Below are 21996 nucleotides of genomic sequence, written 5' to 3' on the forward strand. Positions count from 1 at the left end.
ACTTCTGTCATTTACTGTTCCACCCTTCACAGGGTTGTAAAACAGGATTTTAAAGGTATTCATATTGCAGCAGCCAGAAGTTCCAGTTCTAATGGGGTACGACTGGCTAATTCTCACCCATTATTTCCATTAATCCATCTATGCAGCAGGGAATTATTGAGCAAAGTGTATATCGTGGGTTAGGGTAGTAGGGTATAACAACAAGGCAACTATATTCTGAGCATAGATCTACTATATAAACTTCACACTCCAGCTGAAGATCCACCATTGGTCTTACACAGTCAATTCTTATTGCTTTCACTCACCTTCCTTGTGCTTTGTCCGACAGGTCTGTGCACATCTGGTTGTTCTATCTCTCCAAGTGCTAGCAATGCTAATCCCCAGGGAAGGTACTGTATGAGGTTAAAATGTCTATTCCAAGTGTTAACACAGAGGACTCAGGATCCTTTGGTCCTCATGACTGCCATTAGAAGCCTGAAGACTAACACTTCAACAACAGCTTCTTCCTCACTGCGAGTTCTTGAACTGACCTGAAAAATCCCAATTCTACCTTGGACTATATTTCCCTCAACTTGCTCTAATGTCATTATGTTATTTTTGTCTGTCATGTATAATTTATGTTAGTTTAAGTTTATGTAATTTATGTCTAATGTACTGTGCTGCAAAAAGCTAATTTTCATGGCGTTTATACCCTGTGTATGTCTGCCCCTGACAATAAACTTTAACTTGAACTAAAGAGAGGAGAAACACAAAATGCTGGAGGAACTCAGCAGGTCAGGCAGCATCTATGAAGGGAAATAAACAGTCGATGTTTTGGGTCGAGACCCTTCATCAGGACTGGAAAGGAAGAGGGCAGAAGCCAGAATAAGGTGGTAGGGGGAGGGGGAGAAGCAGTAGTGCTCCACCCCCTCCCTTTTTATTCTGGGTGATTGGAGAACCAATTGTTAGGAGAGGCTTCTACATATAAATAATGCTCTGAAAACAAGGAAATCAGTAGTATGAGAAACATCAGCTGCCTTTTTTAAAAATATATTTTTGACACCACAGTATGATATCCATGTTATAATAAAATGGTCTGCTGTAACACCAAGCTGTCTGTGGTATTATTATAAAATTTAGCTGACTAGATTAAGGCCAGGGCCAACACTTCCCAAGGGAAATGCTGCTCCAATTTAAATGGGAAATGTTCTGCCCCATATACCAGTCCAGAACATCTTGTTTCCTTGCATAATTTTTCTGACCTGCATAGCCAACCCCAAGGATCCCAGGCCAGGTCTGAACAGCATGACTTTGGGTCAGTGGTTGTCTTGGTGTCACCCAACAGATACAACGGCCAATAATTTGTGGACAACTGCATGCACTGTTGGTACGAGCAGATCTCCAAACTCGAGATCAAAAAAACACATAGGAAGTCACTGGTGTTTCTGAAACAACATTAGTTGTTGTAATGAACATTCAATGAAGCACAGGAAACCTTCACAAAAGATTTGTAAACATTAGATACAATTTTATTTCTGTGTACACACACATGTTGAAAGGATAAAAGTCTTGCTCCACATATAGTGCCGGCTCAGTCCACTCCAACCCCCAGTTTTACCCCATCACCCCATCAGCTGAGAATGGATGGCATCACACAGCTCATTTTATTTTCTAACATCATAGTGGGATCACTGCAAAACAGTGCAATAAAGAAGAAAACAATAGGGAATATTTCCAGCCATAACTTCTCACTCCTCGTGAACAATGACCTCAAGTGAACAATATACACACTGTATCCAGCAAGACATTTCTGACTACTTCACCGTCTGCTTGTGGGCTGCTCCTGTCCTTCATGGCTTATTGGGACGCACTCTTGTTTCAGCCAAGAAATCATGAGTCCTATTACTTCAAAAATACTTAGAATGATACCCCAGGATACACATCTTCTGGATGTGGTGTAAACTCAGGTGGGTGTAAAGGATTTAATGACATTTATTTCAAGAAAAGCAGATTGACTTCTCTCAACCCACATCACTAAAGCACACGTACAAAAGCTTCCATTTTTGGTACTTTACAACCATTTACAAATCCACTTATCTTTCCCTCATGGACCACACGTGTTCTTTTAGAAGCAGCAATTTAACAGTCATTGCTGTATATGGAGCAGGATTCTGGCACTGTTCAGACTTGGCAAGAGGCAGAACACCAAATGACCAAGATTACACGAGCATTTAACCCTGGCACGTTAGGAAAATATACAATTTTCCAGAAATCAATTTAAATTTGATGAAGACAACATTACAGATGTAAAATGTTCTTTCACTTTTGGACAGCTTTGGGCAGTGAAACCACAGGAAGTTACAAGAGTCAACCATCAGGAACACCGATATGTAACGTTCAGCAGGGATGGGCACCAACTATGTCAGAACAAGGTGGTGGATAGGGTCAGGGCTATCTGATGATCAATACCGTTTGCTCAGGTGGATGTAAGATATCCTATGGCACTATTTACAGAGCAGCGGAGGTCTTTAAGATGTCCAGTCCTGACATTTACAGTTCCTTCCGTCCTTAACGAATACACGGACAGCCAAGATGAGCCAAATCAAGCTTGCAGTCTCATGATGACTGACAATTCAGCTGAGAACCATGTGTGGAGTTTGCACATTCTCCCTGCGACTAGGTGGATTTCCTCCGGATTCCTCCCACATCCCGAGAAACACGTGGGTTGGAAGGTTAACCGGTAAATTGCTCCTGGTGTGTAAGGTACATGATAAAATCTGGGGGGAAGCTGAAGGGAACACAAGAGGATAGGTTAGAAAAAAAAATCAGTGGTGAATGGGATTACTCAGAGCCAACATAGACTTGATGAACTGAATAGCTTCCTTCTGTGTCATAAGGAAATATATAGAAAATAGCCAAATGCTATTCAGTTGATCAGAGATTGAATAGGAAAATCTGGAATGGAACTGATACTCGAAAGTATTTTGGTCCGGGAGATGTGATGCATTAATTCTCTCAGGGCAGCTTCACTGCTGTACTCCATTTAAAAAGGTGGACAGCAATTATTATCTCCACATCGGCCACAGCTCTGTATCACTGCTATAAGTCATATCCTTGCACACCCAATTGTTGGCTTTTGACGCACTTTAGATCAATGACGTAGTCAGCATCAGCCAACGCAAAAGTTTAGCGCCAATCAACTCCAAACCACAGAAATGCAATCTTTGGATATTATGAACATAATTGAGATGAGTGGGATAAGTGGATTTGGGTAAATTAAATGGACAACCTCGGTTGACAGCTGTAGTGGGATAAATGGCCCATGACAGATGGTTTGAGCACCAGCAAACTGAGACAAAATAAAATGCTGGAAACACTCAGCAGGTCAGCCAAAGCTTCTAATCAAACACCCTTCATCAGTACTGGGAAGGAGAAAAATACCCAAGGCTAACAGACACTCATTCCCAAACTCTACTCTGCGGTGGGTCATAACCACATTTGGCCTGCTCGGCTTGAACCAGTTCTAATTGAACAATTTAGGTGTTATGCAAAGATACAAGGCATTCAGCATTATGTTGACAATTCCTTGTACGTCCTTGATGCTTGCCAAAATCGCTGCCAGTCTCATTTGAAAACCGAAATCACTATCAAGTTCAATCCAAGAATAGAACTCCCAGGCAGTGTCCACCGCTAGCTGGAAAACAGGGATAGCTTTTCCCTACCCTTCTCCCACTCCCCAATAGATGGTATACTCAAGACAAGTAAGATATTGGATTGAGAAGCACCAGTCTTCATTTCTCCTTGAGACCAAGTTTGATTTTGATGAGGTGCCTCATGTAAGCCGCTGTGATAATGCTGGAGGAAATGATCAATGCAAAACAGACCAGCACAGACCAGGTGGAGTCGCTGTGCCAAATCTGATAGAAATGCTGCCTATGTTTATAATCCAAATGGATAGCTTCCAATTGGGCCAGGGTGCAGAGGACCATGAAGATGTGGAAAATCTGATGCCCCTGTAGGAAGATGTCGCACTTTCCTGGGAGCCACTTCTCTGGGTGAGGGCAAGAGAAGAAATGAGCACTTATGAGGAAGAAGATGATCTGGCATTCATGGTACCAAATGGAAGAGTCAGTACAACTGAAGGAATTGCAGCTGTATATCCGGTGAACCACAGGACTAATGTCCAGCATGTAGGCCAGCCCAGCTGGGACTATCTGGTAGAGTTTGCGTGACCAAGGGTGCAGTACCTTGGCGTTGGATTTTGCATAGCAGCATCCTACACAGGACATCCAAGCCAACAGGGTAGCCACGGGGAGGTAGAATGTTTTGATGATGTGGTACCATTCCTCTTCAATGGAGTAGTAATAGTGGACCAAAGCACTCCCATACTGATAGACTGCCACACCAACATAGTCCATGAAGAAAAAGGAGTAATGGGCAAATTCCGAGCGAGCGTGCAGAAGGTGGGCAAGGAAGCTGCAGGTTAAATAGTTGAAGGCAGACAGCAGGAGGATCAACAGTGGCAATGCGTGCTGGTCTGACCAGAAGTCCACCGTCTGGGAGAACTCCTGCAGTTTTAGGAGGATGATCAGCGCAGCAAAGAGATGGGACCAAACGTTGACGGACTCATTGTGCCGCAGGAACAAGGTAAAGAAGTAGTACCGCCAGTTCTGCTCCACAGGCCTGTAGCCAGAGTGGATGTACGGCTCCCGGAATATCCGCGGCACCTCCCAATCCTTCACGGTGCAAGGCAGGCTGGGAATGGACTGCTCCACTAGGCTCGGGATCTGACGGATCTGCTGGATGTTGATGAAGAGTCTACCGATTTGCTCCATCACAACAGTCGTCATGGTAACACTGCGGATCTTATAAACACTGATATCTGTAAATTCAAAAGAAAATAGAAAGAAGGATTATTGAAGGAATAACACTTTACATTGAACTGAAAAAGTGCTCCAGGAAAAACGCTTGTATCACTAGATGCCTTATATGAACATGGGATGCCCCAAAGCACTACACCGCCAATGGCCTACTTTAAAGGTTTGGTCCCTATATAATGTACAAACTACTGCAATCAATTTTTCTGTTACTGATTCATAGCGTGGAATATTGCTGTTAAGGGCCACATTTATTGCCTATGCCTAGTTTTGAGCAGAACAAGGTCTCACCAACAGCAGTAACGACCAGACTTTTTAGTGATTCTGTTGAAGGGTTAACTACAGGCCCCAGACATTGAAGAGAACTTCACTGTTCTTCATGAGATTTTTTTTTACATCCATAAGTGAGCAGCCAGAGATTTCCTTCAACTCTCAACCAAAAGACTTTCTGCTAGTGAAGCAGAATGCCTGTACCCTGCACATAATGTCAGCTACACTTCTGTGCTTAAGTCTCTAGAGTAAGCCTAGCTAGTTCTTTAAATGAACTTGGGCATTATTTCAGCTGGTCTCCTGCATGTTCAGAAGCAAAGTCAGAACAGATACACATCAGAAGACTAAGGACAAATGATAGACCAAACACAGTTCTGTCAGAGTCAACAATATGCATCCTATTTTTAGGGCCTTGGCATTAAACATCCCTTAAAATATTAAATAGCTACCAACAAATATCTGTTTTTGTCTCTTTCTCTCCCCTCTCTGTTAGGATGCAGGTGAAAACAAGGTGCGAATTATCCAGGCTTAAAACCACAGGTTGTTTAAGACAGTCGGGATATTTTGCATAGGCAAAAGGTTTCACTAAGTAGGAGGGATTCTAATGTTACAACTCCCTCTGGCCAGTCCCAGATAGGGCACTTAGTTAAAGCACCAACACTCCCACCTTAAATTCACTAGGTGAGGTGCTCAGCCCCAGAAAATTTCTCCCAGAGGATACAGGGTTAAATGTTCATGGCAAGGCAGGGATGTTAGATGGAGCATCACTATTAGGATCTTTTTTAAATTGCCAATAGTACAATAGCCAATATTAACATACACTTTTTAGTCTGGTTAAATAGAGGTCCTGATGAAGCCAATCAAGCTGGTCACAGCTATTCTAGGGCCAAGTTACCAAACAGTTTTCTTGGAATGAATCAGCACAGTATGCAAGTGACAATATGCCTCCCTCACACAGAATGGCTTATTAACCCTTCCCTGCCAGTATCCTTTTAAACAACAAAAGAAACCATTTTATTAGGCAATTATAATGAAGTTACGAGAAAATCTGCCTTTGTTTTAGAAAACTAAATCAGGTTTAAGGATTTGGAAAAGCAACATCTATTGGAAGTCAGTCAACAGGCAGAAAACTGATTAAGATTAATAAATCTACATAATGTCTGGACTTGATCCAAAGAGGGACATTAACATAAGAAACAGAAGCAGGGGTTGGCCACTTGGCCTGAGATCATGGCTGAACTTTTACCTCAGCGTCACTTTCCTATATCAACTCCATTATCCCTTAATTCTCTTATTATTTAAAAACCAATTGAGTCTTGAAAATACTCAGCAACTAAGCCTTCACCACCCATTTCCAAGGATTCACCACCCTCTGGATGAAGAAATTTTTTGTCATCTTTGTCCTGAATGGCCAACCCCTTATTGTCAGACTGTGAGCCCAGTTCCAGATATACCAGCCAGGGCAGACATCAAATCTGCATCTTCAACCCTTCAAGAGTTTTGTATGTCTCAATGAAAACACCTAAACTACAGAAAATTTTGGCCCAATCTGCTTAATCTCTCCTTGGATGACAAACCCACCACCCCAGGAGTGAACAAGGAACCTGCAACACACTTTGTTCAAAGTACATCCTTCCTTCGGTAGTGAGACCAGGACTCTTGTACTCAAATCCTTTTGCAATAAAGGCCAATATACTGCTTCCATTCACAAGTGTCTGCACTACCTCCATCTTAACTTTTAGTGATTTGTGCACAAGGACACCCAGATCCCTCTGAACATCAAATTATTTCAATCCCACATCATTAAAAAGTCCTCGTTTCTATTTTTTTTCGACTGAGTGGATAGACTCACATTTTCCACATTATTCACAGCCCTGTACTTGCCCATTCACTCAACCTGTTTATATTCCCTGAAACCTCGATGCAACCTCACAACTCACAAACCAGTGCTGTATCTCTCCTGAACATGGAGCACAAAGGGAGTTCATTCATTTTCCAAAATTAGAGAATGGGAATTAGTAGAAGAGTTGATTTAAATGGAAGATACCTCATAGTACTTCACAGCCAAATAATTATTTTTCAATTATGGGAGTTGATGATGGTTTATGAACACTAAAGTTCCTGCAGCATTGGTCAAGGGAGCAGTGTTCTGTTGCTTCAATGACCTCTACTAAATGTAGATACTTGCTGTGTTGGTGTATTCCACATCAAACAGGATGACATCTTACCCAGAGAAGTGCAACATGCACAACAATATTGAAAGAAAAAAAAATGATTTGTGTCACGTAACAATATATTTGCACCTCTCTTTCGTAATAGGATTTACTAACGGAGACCATTTAATGGACTCAATTCCAATACACTTCCTTCCCTCTGAACAGGGGAGGAATTTCATTCTGTGCTCAAACCTGGAGCATTAAATAAGGGAAAAGTTTTTCTCTTTTTGTCCCTGGAGTGCCTTTCAGACTGGTTCAATTTGTTTAAAAGTTGTGCACGGGAAAAGTGGATGGGGAAAAGAAAAAGACTGAAGAAAATTAGATAGGCAAGTGGAATCCTGCATTTATTACAACAAAAAGTGCAGGAAACCAAGCTCTGGTCTTTAAGGTAAAATACTGTTCTTGCAGATTATAAAGTCCAGGATCATGGTCATTAACACGCCTTGGATTTCAGTATTGCACTATTTTTACTCAATGCTATTAAGTAAATCAGTAGACTTGCAGTTATTGAAATAACCTGGCTATAAAAACTATGGTGTTTTCCAAGTTCTGTATCTTCTGGAGGGCGAGAAAAAGGCACATACTAGTCAAAGTACATTACAAAATAGGAGGACAACTGTGTCTCTGGTGCAACAGGTTAACACGTTTCCTGAGGGCTGTGTGTACAGTACAAGGCACGCCTATCAGTATGTACTGTTATTTCTATACACAAATATGCCTACCACTCATCCTCATTCCCACATTTTTCACACTTGCAGCAGTGTGATGATGACCAGATAAGCTACTTTAGAAACGTTGATTGAGAATTGAATATTGGCCAGAGCATCAAGGTGTAATTTGCCTGTTCTTCTTTAAAATGGCAGTCGCTGGATCTTTTACATTTATTTGAAATTGCAGATGTGGCCTTGGATTAATGTCTGTTCCAAAAGGGAGCACTCTTGACAGTCCAGCAGTGCCTCAGGAAGACCAGCATAAATGTAGCTTTTCTGGTCTCTGAATGAGAGGCAAGACTCATCCCAACTGAATTCTGGCCAACTCTGTAACAAAAATCGATGTATTAGCACACCAGGAGAGAATTTCTCCTCAGTGCTCATTAAGGAGAATATCATGGATGCCAGATAAATGAGGTAATAAGAAGTTGTGTTCTTGGATCATATGGCTATTACGAGGAAGGAGGTATTTGTAGCTTTGAAGCACATTAAGGTGGGCAAATCCCCAGGGCCTGACCAAGTGTGCCCCCGGACCTTATGGAAGGCCAGGAAAGAAATCAGAGGCCCTTGTAGAGATATTTACCTCATTGTTAGCCACTGGGGGCAGTTCCAGAAGACTAGAGGGTGGCTAATGTTGTTTCATTGTTCAAGAAGGGCAGCAAGGACAGGCCAGGGAATTACAGGCTGATGAGCCTTACTTCAGTTGTAGGGAAGTTACTGGAGGGAATTCTGAGGGACAAGATCTACCACCACTTGGAAAGTTAAGGCCTGATCAGGAATAGCAAGCATAGGTTTGTGCATGGGACGCCATGTCTGATGAACTTTTTGGAATTTTTCAAAGAGCTAGGCAAGGTGATAGATGAAGGTAGGGCAGTGGCCGTTGTCTACATGGACTTTAGTAAGGCCTTTGACAAGGTCCTACGTGGCAGGCTGATCTGGAGGGTTAGGTCGCACGGGATTCGGGGGAGCTAGCGAGGTGGATTCAGAATTGGCTTGATGATAGGAAGCAAAGGATGATGGTTGAAGGTTGATTCTCCGACTGGAGGCCTGTGACTAGTGGGATGCCCCAGGGGTCAGTGCTGGGACTTCTGTTATTCATTACATATGTAAATGATTTGGATATGAATGTACATGGCACGATTAGCAAGTTTGCTGATGATACAGAATTAGGAGGTCTTGTTGATAGTGAAACAGTTTACAATGAATTGCAAAGAGATCTTGATCAGTTAGGGAGTTGGGCTGAGGAACTGCAAATAGATTTCAGCTTAGATAAGTGTGAGGTGATGCACTTTGGACAGTCAAACCACGGTAGGACTTAAACAGTGAATGGCAGGGCACTGACGAATATTGTGGAACAGAGACCTGGGAGTACAAGTGCACAGTTCGCTGAAAGTAGCTGTGCAAGTAGACAAGGTGATGAAGAAGGCGTTTAGCATGCTGGCCTTCATCAGTCAGGGCATGAAGTTTAGGGGTAGGGACATTATGTTACAGTTATAGAAGTTGTTGGTGAGGCTGCACTTGGAGTATTATGTAAGTTTCGGTCACCCTGTTATAGGAAAGACATTGTCAGGCTGGAGAGGGTGCAGAAGAGATTTATGAGGATGCTGCCTGCACTAGAGGGCCTGAGTTACAGGGAGAGGTTGGCCAGGTTGGGTCTGTATTCCTTGGAGTGCAGGAGAATGAGGCGTGACCTCAGAAATCATGAGGGGTATGGATAAGGTGGACGGTCATAGTCTTTTCCCCAGGGTTGGGGAGTCCCTAACTAGAGGGGGGAGATTTAAGAGACCAGAGAGGTAACTTCTTCACACGGAGGGTAGTGAGTACCTGGAAAGAGCTGCCAGAGGAAGTGGTCAAGGTGGGTACAATGGCAACATTTAAGAGGCTCTTGGATAGGTACATGGAGGGGAGGGGCTTGGAGGGTTTTGAGCCAAACGCAGGCAACTGGGACTAGCAGGGAGGATGCTGTGGTTGGCACAGACCAGTTCGCCCGAAGGGCCTATTTCCGTGCTGTATTACTCGATGACTCTAATGAATATTCTAACCCCTCCAAGCTGCTGTCCCCTGTTTCTCCCCTCTGCTTGCTGACCTTCCATGGTTCCCTGATGGCTGATTGGGAGATTAAGGTCACTCTATAAATGCATGCGTTGTCTTAACTCAGTTCTGCCATTTGATTGTGCTTAGCAGATAGGGAATGCCAAATCAGTAGCAACAGGACTCCACCCAGGCCACACACAATTTATATCAAAGTATTTATATCATGTGAGAGTAATCACAGAGACACATGACAGGGAGGTGTTCACAAAGGGATTCAGAAACTGTACTTTAACCAAGGTTGGTGTTTGCTGCAATTAAGTTCATGTTAAATTTACCAATTTATGCTTTGTCTCCTTCACTCACACACTAACACATGTTTAGCTGGAACCCCTAAGAAGGTTGGTCTCCACAAATAATGGGACCACATCACCCTCAAGGTGAATAGTTTTAGAAAAAAGTTATAAAGGCAGCTACTTTCTTTACCATGCCCTTCTCTGGATTCTGAGTGGTAGTAAAGTTTGCTTCCAGATTCAGGTAGTCATTCTTCAACCATTTTACTGCTCTCCATTTGAAGAGCTACTTGAGCACTCAGCCAGTCCTTTCCCTACCCAGCATCATATTCCAGCACAAGGGCGATTACAGATGGACATTAAGTGCTGGCTCAGCTCACATCCCTTGAACGAATAAAGGAAGTGAGGCTGATAGTATACAGTAGAAATAGGTGCAAGCAGGAACCTTGACTCATTTCCTTTTCGCCAGAAAATACAGCTCGTCTGTCACACCAGTCGCAAGATCAACTAGTCGACCAAAGCAATGCCTGAAGCAGTCAGCTTGATGACCTGCCAGTCCATTGCACATTCCATCAAACAAGTGAATCATTTCATGCTGGTGTTGGGAAGAGAGGGAGCTGAGTGTGAAGGAAAATCCATGATTTTCTACAATTCATCAAGCCCAGTCGGTGTTTGAAAATCAAAAAAAACTACCCCTGCAGGAAATCTGTAATTAACGCTGGAAACACACGGCAGTCAGGCAGTATCTGTGCAGAATCAGGCTGAAGAGTTGAAACAGTAACTGTTTCTCTTTCCACAGATGCTGCCTGACCTGCTGAGTGTATCCAGCTTATTCTGTTTTTTTTAAAAAAGTCCAACAAGTAATCAGCATTTGCAAGTAATTCATTGTCTGTGAGCACAATATAAATGCAAGGTCTTTTGTGCTTTTGTACATTTTTTCTAAATGTTCTGGTTGTGTATTTGCATCATGTTTCAGTCCAGTAAAGGGCACATAATACAGAGTCTATCATGGAAAAAAGATCTTTGTTACCATGGTCACAAGACCATGTTTGCAGCATACAAGTGCTTAGTATACAGACAAGCATGAAAATAACTGTCTTCTACCAAAGGCCACATACCCTCATTGCTCCTATGTTTATTAAAATGAAGACTAAACCTCTAATTTAATTCTGTGTTTGTAAAACAATCTAACAGCGTGCAGATAGTGTGTATAGCTGCAACACCACCATTTTCCTGCTTCATGCCCAGCCAAACCCACCACCCCGTTACAGAATGCTGTACCAAGACCACGTGGTCTATTGTCCCAGTTACAGCTCATTCAGGAGGAATCAGTTAACTTTACTGCCCTTCTCTTTCCCCAAATCCCTGCAAATTTTACTTCAGATATTCAGCCAGTTCTCTATTGAAAGCCACAACAGAGTCTGTATCCACAACCTCATCTGGCAATGCACTCAAAATCTAAACTGCTGGCTGCATAAAATGTCACCTCTTGTCCTTCTACTAACCATCTTAACTGTGTCCTCTGGTTACAGTTGCTTGCTCTTTATTCATTTCCCCCTTGGAGCAGTGTCTTCAACCAGAGGCACTAATTAATGAAGCAATCCTTCTTCAACATTCCTGGCTCCTTTAAGGCACTTATAAATTGTACACTGAATTCCCTGTGCAGCCTACTGTGCTCTTGAAGCCTAACACATTTGAGTGAAAGTGTCACTGCTTTGAGATAAACCTGATGATGAAACCAAAATTAATGCTCTATCAGCCTGGGTTTACCTAACCTGTACCATTTATTACTTCAGTACAGCCAAAAGGTTGGCCGAGATGAACTTTGCAGTGGAGACCCAATGAGTACTTTGGTTGCTGGCCTCCCACTGCAAACCACGAGGTCTCGGAGGTGGGTGAACAGGTGTTGCACATTTTGGCGATCAGTAGTTAGGGTCTAGGATGACCAGCAAACAAATGACCCTGAGGAGGATCCAGAAATGCTGAGCACAGGATGTTTAAATGCACACAGTCATCAAGTAACACAGCACAGAAACAGGCCCTTCAGCCCAACTCATCTATGCTGACCAATATACCCATCTAAGCTAGCCCCATTTGCCCACGTATGGCCCATATTTCTTCAAAACATTCCTATCCAGGAACCTGTCCGAACATCTTTTAAATCTTGTAATTGTACCTGTCTCAATGACTTCCTCTGGCAGCTTGTTCCACATACCCACCACCCTCTGCATGAAGTTGCCCCTGGGGTCCCTTTTAAAACTTACACCCCGCCCCCCTCACATTAAACCTATGCCCTCTAGTTTTTGATTCCCTTCTGCTGGGAAAAAGACCGTGTGCATTCACCCTATCTATGCCTCTCATGATTTTATACACTCCTCCAAGTTCAAAAGTCAGATACTGCAATCTGTGAACACAAGTAACACAACCTTCAAGCAGATTTACAAAGGCCATCCTGGATTCGTCACTCGTGACAGGGCTGCTCCTCCTGTCCTTTAACAATGACCTGAGCTACCTGCAACAATGCACCGCCCCCCCCCACCCCCCGTCAATTATCAGCCCAAAATCCTTTTCCAGGGCAAGGGGCAGATGCTTGTTGGAGCACGAGGGAGGCTCGATCTTAAAAGGGCTATCAACTCCTCCCAATTAATGCTTTGCCACTGAGATAAGTATTACAGCAACATTTAAATTGTATGTATGCAAGGAGAAGCTGAATAAATATGCAGGAGAGAAAGGTCACATTGATGATGTCAGTGGGTTACGTTGAATATGAATACACCAGAATGATCTGTTTATATGCATTAAATTCTGCGTCATTCTATGACTATATGTGAACCCATTAATTAGGAGGAGTGCTGTTGGGGGCGGGGGGAGAAAGGGAAGGAGGGAAGGAAAGAACTGGAATCTTGTTCCTCAGAGAAAAAGCCAGAGTCCTGCTCCTTCAATCAGATTTTGGAGGTGGAGGGGCTCACCTGACAAGGGTCCAGTCCAGCACTGCACCAGGAAGACCTGGTTGTCCCAGGACTTTCCAGTCATGAACCCTCTCCAAGAAATGTAGCCCATGTTCCCTTGCAATGCCAAAAAAGCACCACTGCTTGAAGAACAATGTCAACTCACATCCGTGTAAGACCTGGCAATGTCCGACTGAACTTCCAGAGTAACACCAAACAATCAAGAAGTGATTATTATCAGATACCACTCCAAGAAAAAAAAGACTGAACATCTCTTTCCCTCCTCCTACCTATAGATTATGGAAAGTGATCTTCTAAACAATGACCCTTGTGCTGAGACTAAGAAAGAACTGAGGTGGGAGTGGGGGTATGGTGGGAGTTGGGGTAGGGTGAGGGTGGGGGAGGGAAGGGAAGAAAGGGAGATGTGTGATGGAATAAAGACAGGTGGGGGAAAAGAATCTGGGATGGGTTACCTCAGGTGATTACATGTCCAGCTTATCCCCTCTGAAAGAGCAAGAGGAGTGTCCTGGTGCTCACACACACTTAAAGCTGAATCTGTTGTAGGTCACCTCTTGTGAGATTTTCAGAAAATGACACACTACCATTTCAACCAACATCCAGTGTAACATTGAGAAGAAAAACTGGAAAGTTCCTAAATAGTCACAAAACCTCCAAATCCTGTTCATACAAGATATTTATTTATTAGTCACATGTACATTGAAACACAATGAAATGCACCTTTTTGCGTTACTGAGAACGTGCTGGGGGCAGCCCGCAAGTGTCGCCACTCTTCTGGCGCCAACATAGCGCGCCCACAGCTCATCCACTGTTAAATACAATAACCAAAAAGTATCAAATCTTTCAGTGGGAAGAATAATTTTATGAATTATGTTAAGCAAAAAGTCAGTGAAGGTTATAGGTATCCTATAATATCATATGTAAGAGGATCCAGAAGTGCTAACACAAGATGGTTGAAGTCAGACACTTTAATGCGTGAACATAAATAATGGAACTTCAAGCAGATTTACAACACCGAAGGGACTGCTTCCCCCCTGTTCTATAACAATGACACAAGCTCCCCACCCCCAATACCCTCTCAAAGGAGCAGGAGGGAGTCTCCATCTTAAAAGGGATATCAGCCCCTCCCAAGCAATGTTTTAGCACTGAGATAAGTATGACTGCAACATTTATATTGTATGTATACAAGAAACTGAATAAATATGCAGTAGGGAAAGGTCACATTGATGATATCAGTGAGTTATGTAGAGCTTAAGTACACAGGAATTTGTCATTCTGTAAAAAGATATGAAGATACAAATTAGGATAAGATATCTTTATTAGTCACATGTACATCAAAACACACAGTGAAATGCATCTTTTGCATAGAGTGTTCTGGGGGCAGCCCGCAAGTGTCACCACACTTCCGGCGCCAACATAGCATGCCCACAACTTCCTAACCCGTACGTCTTTGGAACGTGGGAGGAAACCAGAGCACCCGGAGCAAACCCACAGAGAGAACATACAAACTCCTTACAGACAGTGGCCAGAACTGAACCTGGGTTGCTGGCACTGTAAAGTGTTACACTAACTGCTACACGACCGTGCCATGGAGAAGTAGGTCACTTGGACCCTTAAGCCTGCTCCACCATTTAATAAGATCATCGCTGACTGATTGTCCCGAACTCCATACGTCAGTCAATCCCCAATAACTTTTTATTCCTTTATCAAGCAGCTAACTAACTCTGTCCTAAAAAAGATTGAAAGTCTCTGCTTCCATCACCCTTTAAGGAAAAGAGTTGCTAAAATTCAAGATCCTCAGAAAAATATTTGCTTCTGTTTTAAATGCATGAACCCTTATTTTTAAAGTGACCCCAGTACTAGATTCTCCAAGAGGATACATCCTCTCCACATCCATCCTACCAAGTCCCAAGGAACTTACATGTTTTATTCTTCTAAATCTCAATGAATACATGCCTAGCACGTCCCAGCCTTTCCTCCTAAGACAACCAGCCATTAATCCAGGAAACTTTCTTTGCTGATTAACATCTTTAAGACTAATACTATACACAGCACTCCAGATGTGATGTCACCAAGATCCTATATAAATAAACTGCTTACTTTTTCCTTCAGTTCCCCTTGTAATAAGTGATAAGATTCTGTTAAAATTTCCTAATCAGTTTCTTATCACTCGTTGGTCAGCAGATGCAGAGCTACCAGTTGTTTTGTCTATAAACCATCACAAATGAGATCAATAATCCACAAAAACTCCAATATGTCTAATGCAGCAAACCCAGGATGAGGGTCTTCATTTATGTGAAGAAACAAAAGAACTGGGATTGTTCTCTTTAAAATTGAAAATGCTGAGGTGACAGTTAATGGAGATGTTGAAAAATTGAGAGAAAAGAAAAAGAAACAGTATCAAGTCGCAATCAGATCATTGGTTAAAAGAAAGATGGAGAGACTTTATTTGATTTAAGAAAATGCAAAGGGATGCAACAATTCAGCATGCACAGCCTGAAAATCTGGTGAAAGCAAGTTTAAAAGGAAGTTGAATAAATATTCAAATGGAAACAATTTTAAAGTTTAAAGGTAAATCTCAGGAAAGTGAAGCAGTGTAGCGGTTAGCGTAACGCTATTACAGCGCCAGTGACCCGGGTTCAATCCCAGCCGCTGTCTGTAAGGAGTTTGTACGTTCTCCCCATGAACATGTGGGTTTCCTCCGGGTGCTCCGGTTTCCTCCCACATTCCAAAGACGTACAGGTTAGGAAGTTGTGGGCATGCTACGTTGGCACCGGAAGCGTGGCGACACTTGCGGGCTGCCCCCAGAACACTCTACGCAAAAGATGCATTTCACTGCATGTTTCGATGTACATGTGACTAATAAAGATCTTAATCTTAATTGGGTTGTCCTTCGAAGGGTCAAGTGCAAACCTGGGGAGATTGCCTTTCCTCAACTTTCAGGTTTAAAGAGCAACAGCTTCGACAGACTGAGATTTAAATTAAGTACCTCAAATGTAAAGCCAATAAATTCCAAAAGAGGCAGAAGGAATAAAGGGAATTCCAAACCTCTTGAGTCATCCACCCACTTCTTAAAAGGGAAACCACATTCATTAAGTATAGATAATGAAGGGAATTCAACTTAGAATAACCCAGCTAAAGAGTCGTAGGGCTATACAGCACGGAAACAGACCTTCAGCCCAATTCATCCATGCCAACCAAGATGTCTTCCTGAGCTAGTCGCATCTGCCTGCATTTGACCCATGTGCCTCTACACCTTTCCTATCCATGTACCTGTCCAAGTGTCTTTTAAAATTTGTCATTGTATCTGCCTCTACCACCTCCTCTGGCAGCTCATTCCATATACCCACCATCCTCTGGGTGAAAAACTTGCCTCTCAGGTTCCCTTTAAACCTTTCCCATCTCACCCTAAACCTGCACCCTCTAGTTTTAGTTCCCTTACCCTGGTAAAACGACAGATGACCATCCATCTTACGACCACCCTCATGATTTTATAAAGCTCTTAAGTCACCCTTCATCCTTCTTCTCTCCTGGGAAAGCAGTCCCACCCTATCCAGTGTCTCCTCTTAACTCAAGCCCTCCAGTCTTGACAACATCCTTCCGAATCTTTTCCATACCCTCTCTAGCTTAATCACTTTCTTCCTATAGTATGGCAACCAGAATTGTACACAATATTCCAGGTGTGGCCTCACCGGCATCCTGTAGAGCTGCAACGTGACATCCCAACTCCTGTACTCAATGCCCCATCTGATGAAGGCATGCATGTCATACATCTACTTCACCACTTTGTCTGCCTGCGTCGCCACTTTCAGGAAACTCTGCACTTGTAACCTAGGTCTCTCTGTTCTACAACACCCACCAGGGCCCTGTCATTTACTATGCAAGTTCTGCCCTGGTTTAACTTCCCAAAATGCCTCACTTTGCACTTGACTGAGTTAAATTCCATATGCCATTCCTTTGCAAACTTTCCACTTTCTGGGAAAAAAAAATGCACTGTCCTCCTCCAGTTCCACTGCAGAAACCAACTGTTCTACCACCAGTATTCATGCCAACAAAATCCACCAATACCCATTTAAAAATTCTCATCCTCACATTATTCCTCCCAGTACAACCTCAAGGTTCAATGCCACTATTTACAAAGTGAAAGGGAGTTTTCCCTCAGTGTTCTGGGGTCAATATTTAGCCCTCACCAATATCACCAAAAGGTTATCTAGATTTAGCCCTTCTTTCTGTTGTTGAGCCGACTGTGCACAGGATATATGGCACAGAAATAGGTCACTCCACTCAACCAGCTCAATCCGCTACTTATCCTCCACTCAAGCCTCCTCTTGCTGCCTTTCCTTGTTTAAATGTAATAAATCATTAGAAAAAGGGTGTTGTGCCAGAGAACTGATGGATAGCTTCAGTAATACCTATAATAAGATGGATGGATGGAAGAGAGGCCCAGGACATCACAGAGCAGTCATCTTAAAAACTGATGGTGGGAAAAATAATGGATTCTTTCACTCAAGGAGGGAAGAACATCCAGAAAACAAAAGGCATTGTATGAAGGGTCAGCACAGATTTTAAAGGGGAAATACCTTGCTTGACCAGCTTTACTTAATTTTTGAAGAGCTTACAGAGAGCACACAATGGTAATGAAGTTGATGTAATTTATGTAGACTTCTGAAACCTTCCTTAAGGTACCCCAAAGTAGATTAACAAATATCAGAGAATGATGTCAGAGGAAAAAAAGCAGAATGGATTGCTATAGTAACTGCTCTGAGAGAGAAAGCAGAGGAGAATGGCTGTAAAAGGTAGTCATCCACAGTGAAAGATGGTGTTCCACAACAATCAGTGCTGTTCACAATTTACACAGATGATTTAAACTCTGAAGTCAAGAACACAGTTTCTAAAGTTGTGGGTGGGTGTGGTTGAGAAGAGAGTGAGTATGTGCGTATATATAAGTGTGTGCAAGTGCAAGTTGGGGAGCAGGGGGAACTGCAACGAAGTACAAGACATTGATAAACTGACAGAATGGACAAATAATTTCCAAGGTTCAACAAAGGCAAATGCAAGGGAAGACATTTTAAAAGAACTAAGAGGTTATTTATAACTTGAAGCCTGCAGGTGTGAATGGAGAGGGGAACAAAGGGATCTTGGAGTACTTAACGTCAAACACTGAAGGCTGCACCACAGGTTAGCTCAGCTGTATAGAAGCAAACCAAGCACTGCTTTTTTCCCCCCTACATGAACTGAAAAGTAGATAAGGTATGCAAAACATGTACTGAACCTTGAGTGGGCCACACTGAAGAGTTCTGTGTACTGTTCTAGTCATCATCTTATAGAAAGAATACAGAAACAGCGAAACCAGAAAGGCACAGATGGAACTGACTGGGTTTCTTTTCTATGCAAGAAGAGACAGTTGTTTAGCCACCTAAGTCAGGTGTTGAAAGTGAAGAGTGGTTCTGAAATAATGCACAGAGAACATTTCCTCCTTTGGGGAAGACCATAATGAAAGTCCATCAATACAAGATACAGTAAAACTGATAATTTGCTATCTCATTGTTTGGAAATCCCAATGGTTTGGCATCTGTCTTAACAGTTCTGTTTCCCATACTCCCTTAGAACTCACCAGGGCCCAGTTCCTGCACTCCCTTTGAAGTCACCCTGACCCCAGCTCCTGTGCTCCCTTTAAGCTCACTGGGTCCCCGTTCTGGTGTTCCCTTTCACTTCACCGGGGCCCCATTTCCATTCTCCTCTTAAACTAACCAGGACCCTGTTCCCAAACTCACCTGGTTCACAGGGAAATTTATTACATCACTGCGTAATATCTTAAAACAAAAGTGAATTATAAGTGTGTTGGGTTATCGACAGGAGTGAAGGCCCCTAGCTCACTGATTCAACATGGACTATCAATCACTAATCTTACACTGATCCATTTTATTCTCCCCACAATCCCACCAATTCCCCGATTCTACCACTCCCCCACACTCCAGGGGGAATTTACAGCCACTAACCTTCCAACCCACACATCTTTGGGACGTGGTGTGGTAGCGTAGCAGTTAGCGTGACGCTATTACAGCATCAGCGATCAGGTTTCAATTCCCGTCGCCATCTGTGTGGAGTTTGCACATTCTCCCTGTGTCTGCGTGAGTTTCCTCTGGTTTCCTCCCACATTCCAAAGACATATGGGTGGGTTAACATAGATTTAAGATGGGCAGCACGGACTCACTGGTCCGGTAGGGCCTGTTACCATGCTGTATAAAGTTTTTAAGAAACTGAGCACCCGGGGGAAGCTCACACGGTCACAGGGAGAAAGTGCAAGCTCCACATAGACGGCACCAGAGGTCAGGATCGAACCTGGGTCTCTGGAGCCGTGAGGCAGCAGCTCTAAATTGCAGCACTCTACTGCCAGTGAAACTGAAAGAACTGGAATCTAATCACCACAGCACTTTTCTCAATTTAAAAGGCAAATATTTTGAATAATTAAAAAAAAAATCAACTAGTCCGGCATCACCACTGTCCCTAGTGTGCTGGACGATTGGAGTTTTACTGCAGTCACCAAGAAATTCAGTAGAGAATTCAAAAGAAAGTTCATTATCGAAGGAATGGTAAGAATGTGGAACTCATGACCACAGGGAATGGTTGAAGCACATAGTACATTTGTAGTTAAAAGGAGGCAAAAACGAATAAATGGTTCTACTGAAAGATTTGAGGAATGACGACAAGAGACTTGATTGGAGAATAATATTGCCAAATGGCCTGTTTTTGTCTCTTATGAATATAACCTTCTATTCCCTTCTCCCTCATATGCTCAGTTAACCTCCTTTTAAATGCAGCTAAATTGCTTGCTTCAACTACACCTTGTGGTTGAAGGATGTGGAACACCTTTTGAGTTCCGCACCCTCACAACACTGGGTAAAGACAGTTCTTCTGAATTCCCTACTTGATTTTTTGAGCTGAGGACTGATGGGTTATACTCCCCATCCATGCAAAACCTTTCATCATATTCACCTCTGAGGTCTCCCCTCAGCCTTCTTTTTTCAAGAGGTCGCACTCTCTCCTTTTTCTGGCGCGTATGCTCTCACATTTCTATTACCACCCTTCTCTGCACCCTCTCTGGTGCCTCTATTGCCTTTCTATGTGTGTACTGCAATCTAACCAAAGTTTAATGCAAATCGAGCACAGCTCCCTAATTCTCCAATTCTCTCTCTCTAGAAATAAATCTTAGTGAATTTTTATTCTTATAAAATCTTCATATTCCTCGCCACGGGGAGGGAGGCTATTTGGCCAATCGAGTGCCTCTCAAAGTAATCCCACCCCTTCATTCAAGGTATTTATTCATTTGCACGCACCCAAAGGCTTCCCACCATTTAGCCACACTAATTAACAGCAGGCAGTTAACCTTCCAATCTGCACGTCTTTGAGATGCAAGAGGAAACAGGAGCGCCCGGAGGAAGCAGTGAGAATATGCATCCTCCACACAGACCAGGCGCCTGCGGCTCTCAGCCAGCAGCCGTTACTATTCCGCCCCAAGATCCCTCTGCTGACTCGCACTTCCCAGAAGTAGTAAGCGACCTCCCTATTTCTCCTACCGAAAAAAAGTACTCTCTCTCTCGACTTAAAAGTGACCCCGCTTCAAAAAGGCCATCTGTGGCTGCGAAGCGCCTTGGAAAACGAGCTGGTGAAAACAAAAAATACAAGACCTTTTCTCATCTTTGAATTCTGGCCCTATTGCAGCTCCATCGGTTAATCACGCGTTTCCAAGGGCCCAACCCAGTCCAATGCATTTTGTATGTCAAGAAAATGGGGGAAAAACACACTCGTTTTCTTTAGAGACAGCACTGGAAATTAAGCTTGGAATGATTCTGGAGATTCCAGATCAGTGTAAAAGGACTGACACCGGAACCTCCGACATGCAGCCCTCCGATGAGAGATACTCACAGTTTAGTCGAAGAAAACGGTTCTTTCACAATTTGTCGCTCCCTTCCGACAGCCAATTGGCAGCAATTAATCGGCATCACTTGCCCAGCCAGACACACATCGATGTCTTGGGAGCCCGATCTTGGCAGAGTTGGGGGTTGAACGTCGCCCGTACCCAAAGTCGCCCCGGTGATATTCGAAATACATCCACCTGCATTTTCCGAAAGAAACCAGTTAAGGACAGACGCGAGAGCTACAGATGCAATCATGTAATAGTTAGTAATATTCCTCTACAAAAAAAGGCATTTAAAATAGGCAACACTTTAGATTTAAACTTTTGAATAGGGATTATAAATAGCAAGTATCTTTCTTAACTATTGTTTTTAATTCCTGAATGCTGCTTATACTGTTCAGGGCGTGACCGGCACACGAGTGGAGAAACTCCTCTCCGGCCGGTGCGGATCGCTAGCTGTTTCTCCGCTTGGCACCACCGATCCGACACACCACGTTCCGAGTCCCGGCGGCAGCCTGTCAATCAACCCGTCAGGTTGTCAATCAACCACTCGCCGCGGCCAATCGCAAATCGGGCTCTTGTGCCACCCCGCCAATCAGCATGCGCCGCAAATTCGGGGTTGAGTGGGAGGCTCCGCCCGGTCTTTGTACCACGTGGTTTTCACCGTGTTACAAAACAAGAAAGGAGAAAAAGTCCATGGTGAATCCAGGGGTGGGGCTTTGAACCAATGTTTTCT

At 43.3% G+C, this 21996-nt stretch overlaps 1 protein-coding gene across 1 annotated transcript; it reads right to left on the reverse strand.

Annotated features, from left to right (window-relative positions):
• Positions 1–1492: 1492 nt before the first annotated feature.
• paqr7b (progestin and adipoQ receptor family member VII, b) lies at positions 1493–21775 on the reverse strand. Its single transcript, XM_052036559.1, has 3 exons — positions 21623–21775; positions 21269–21458; positions 1493–4861 (listed from the first exon to the last, which is right to left on the reverse strand). Exon 3 carries the CDS (start codon positions 4827–4829, stop codon positions 3771–3773), a length of 1059 nt encoding a protein of 352 aa, XP_051892519.1. The 5' UTR covers positions 4830–4861; positions 21269–21458; positions 21623–21775; the 3' UTR covers positions 1493–3770.
• Positions 21776–21996: the final 221 nt, after the last annotated feature.

This window comes from Pristis pectinata, chromosome 22 (assembly GCF_009764475.1).
Source record: "Pristis pectinata isolate sPriPec2 chromosome 22, sPriPec2.1.pri, whole genome shotgun sequence".
NCBI classification, from domain to species: domain Eukaryota; kingdom Metazoa; phylum Chordata; class Chondrichthyes; order Rhinopristiformes; family Pristidae; genus Pristis; species Pristis pectinata.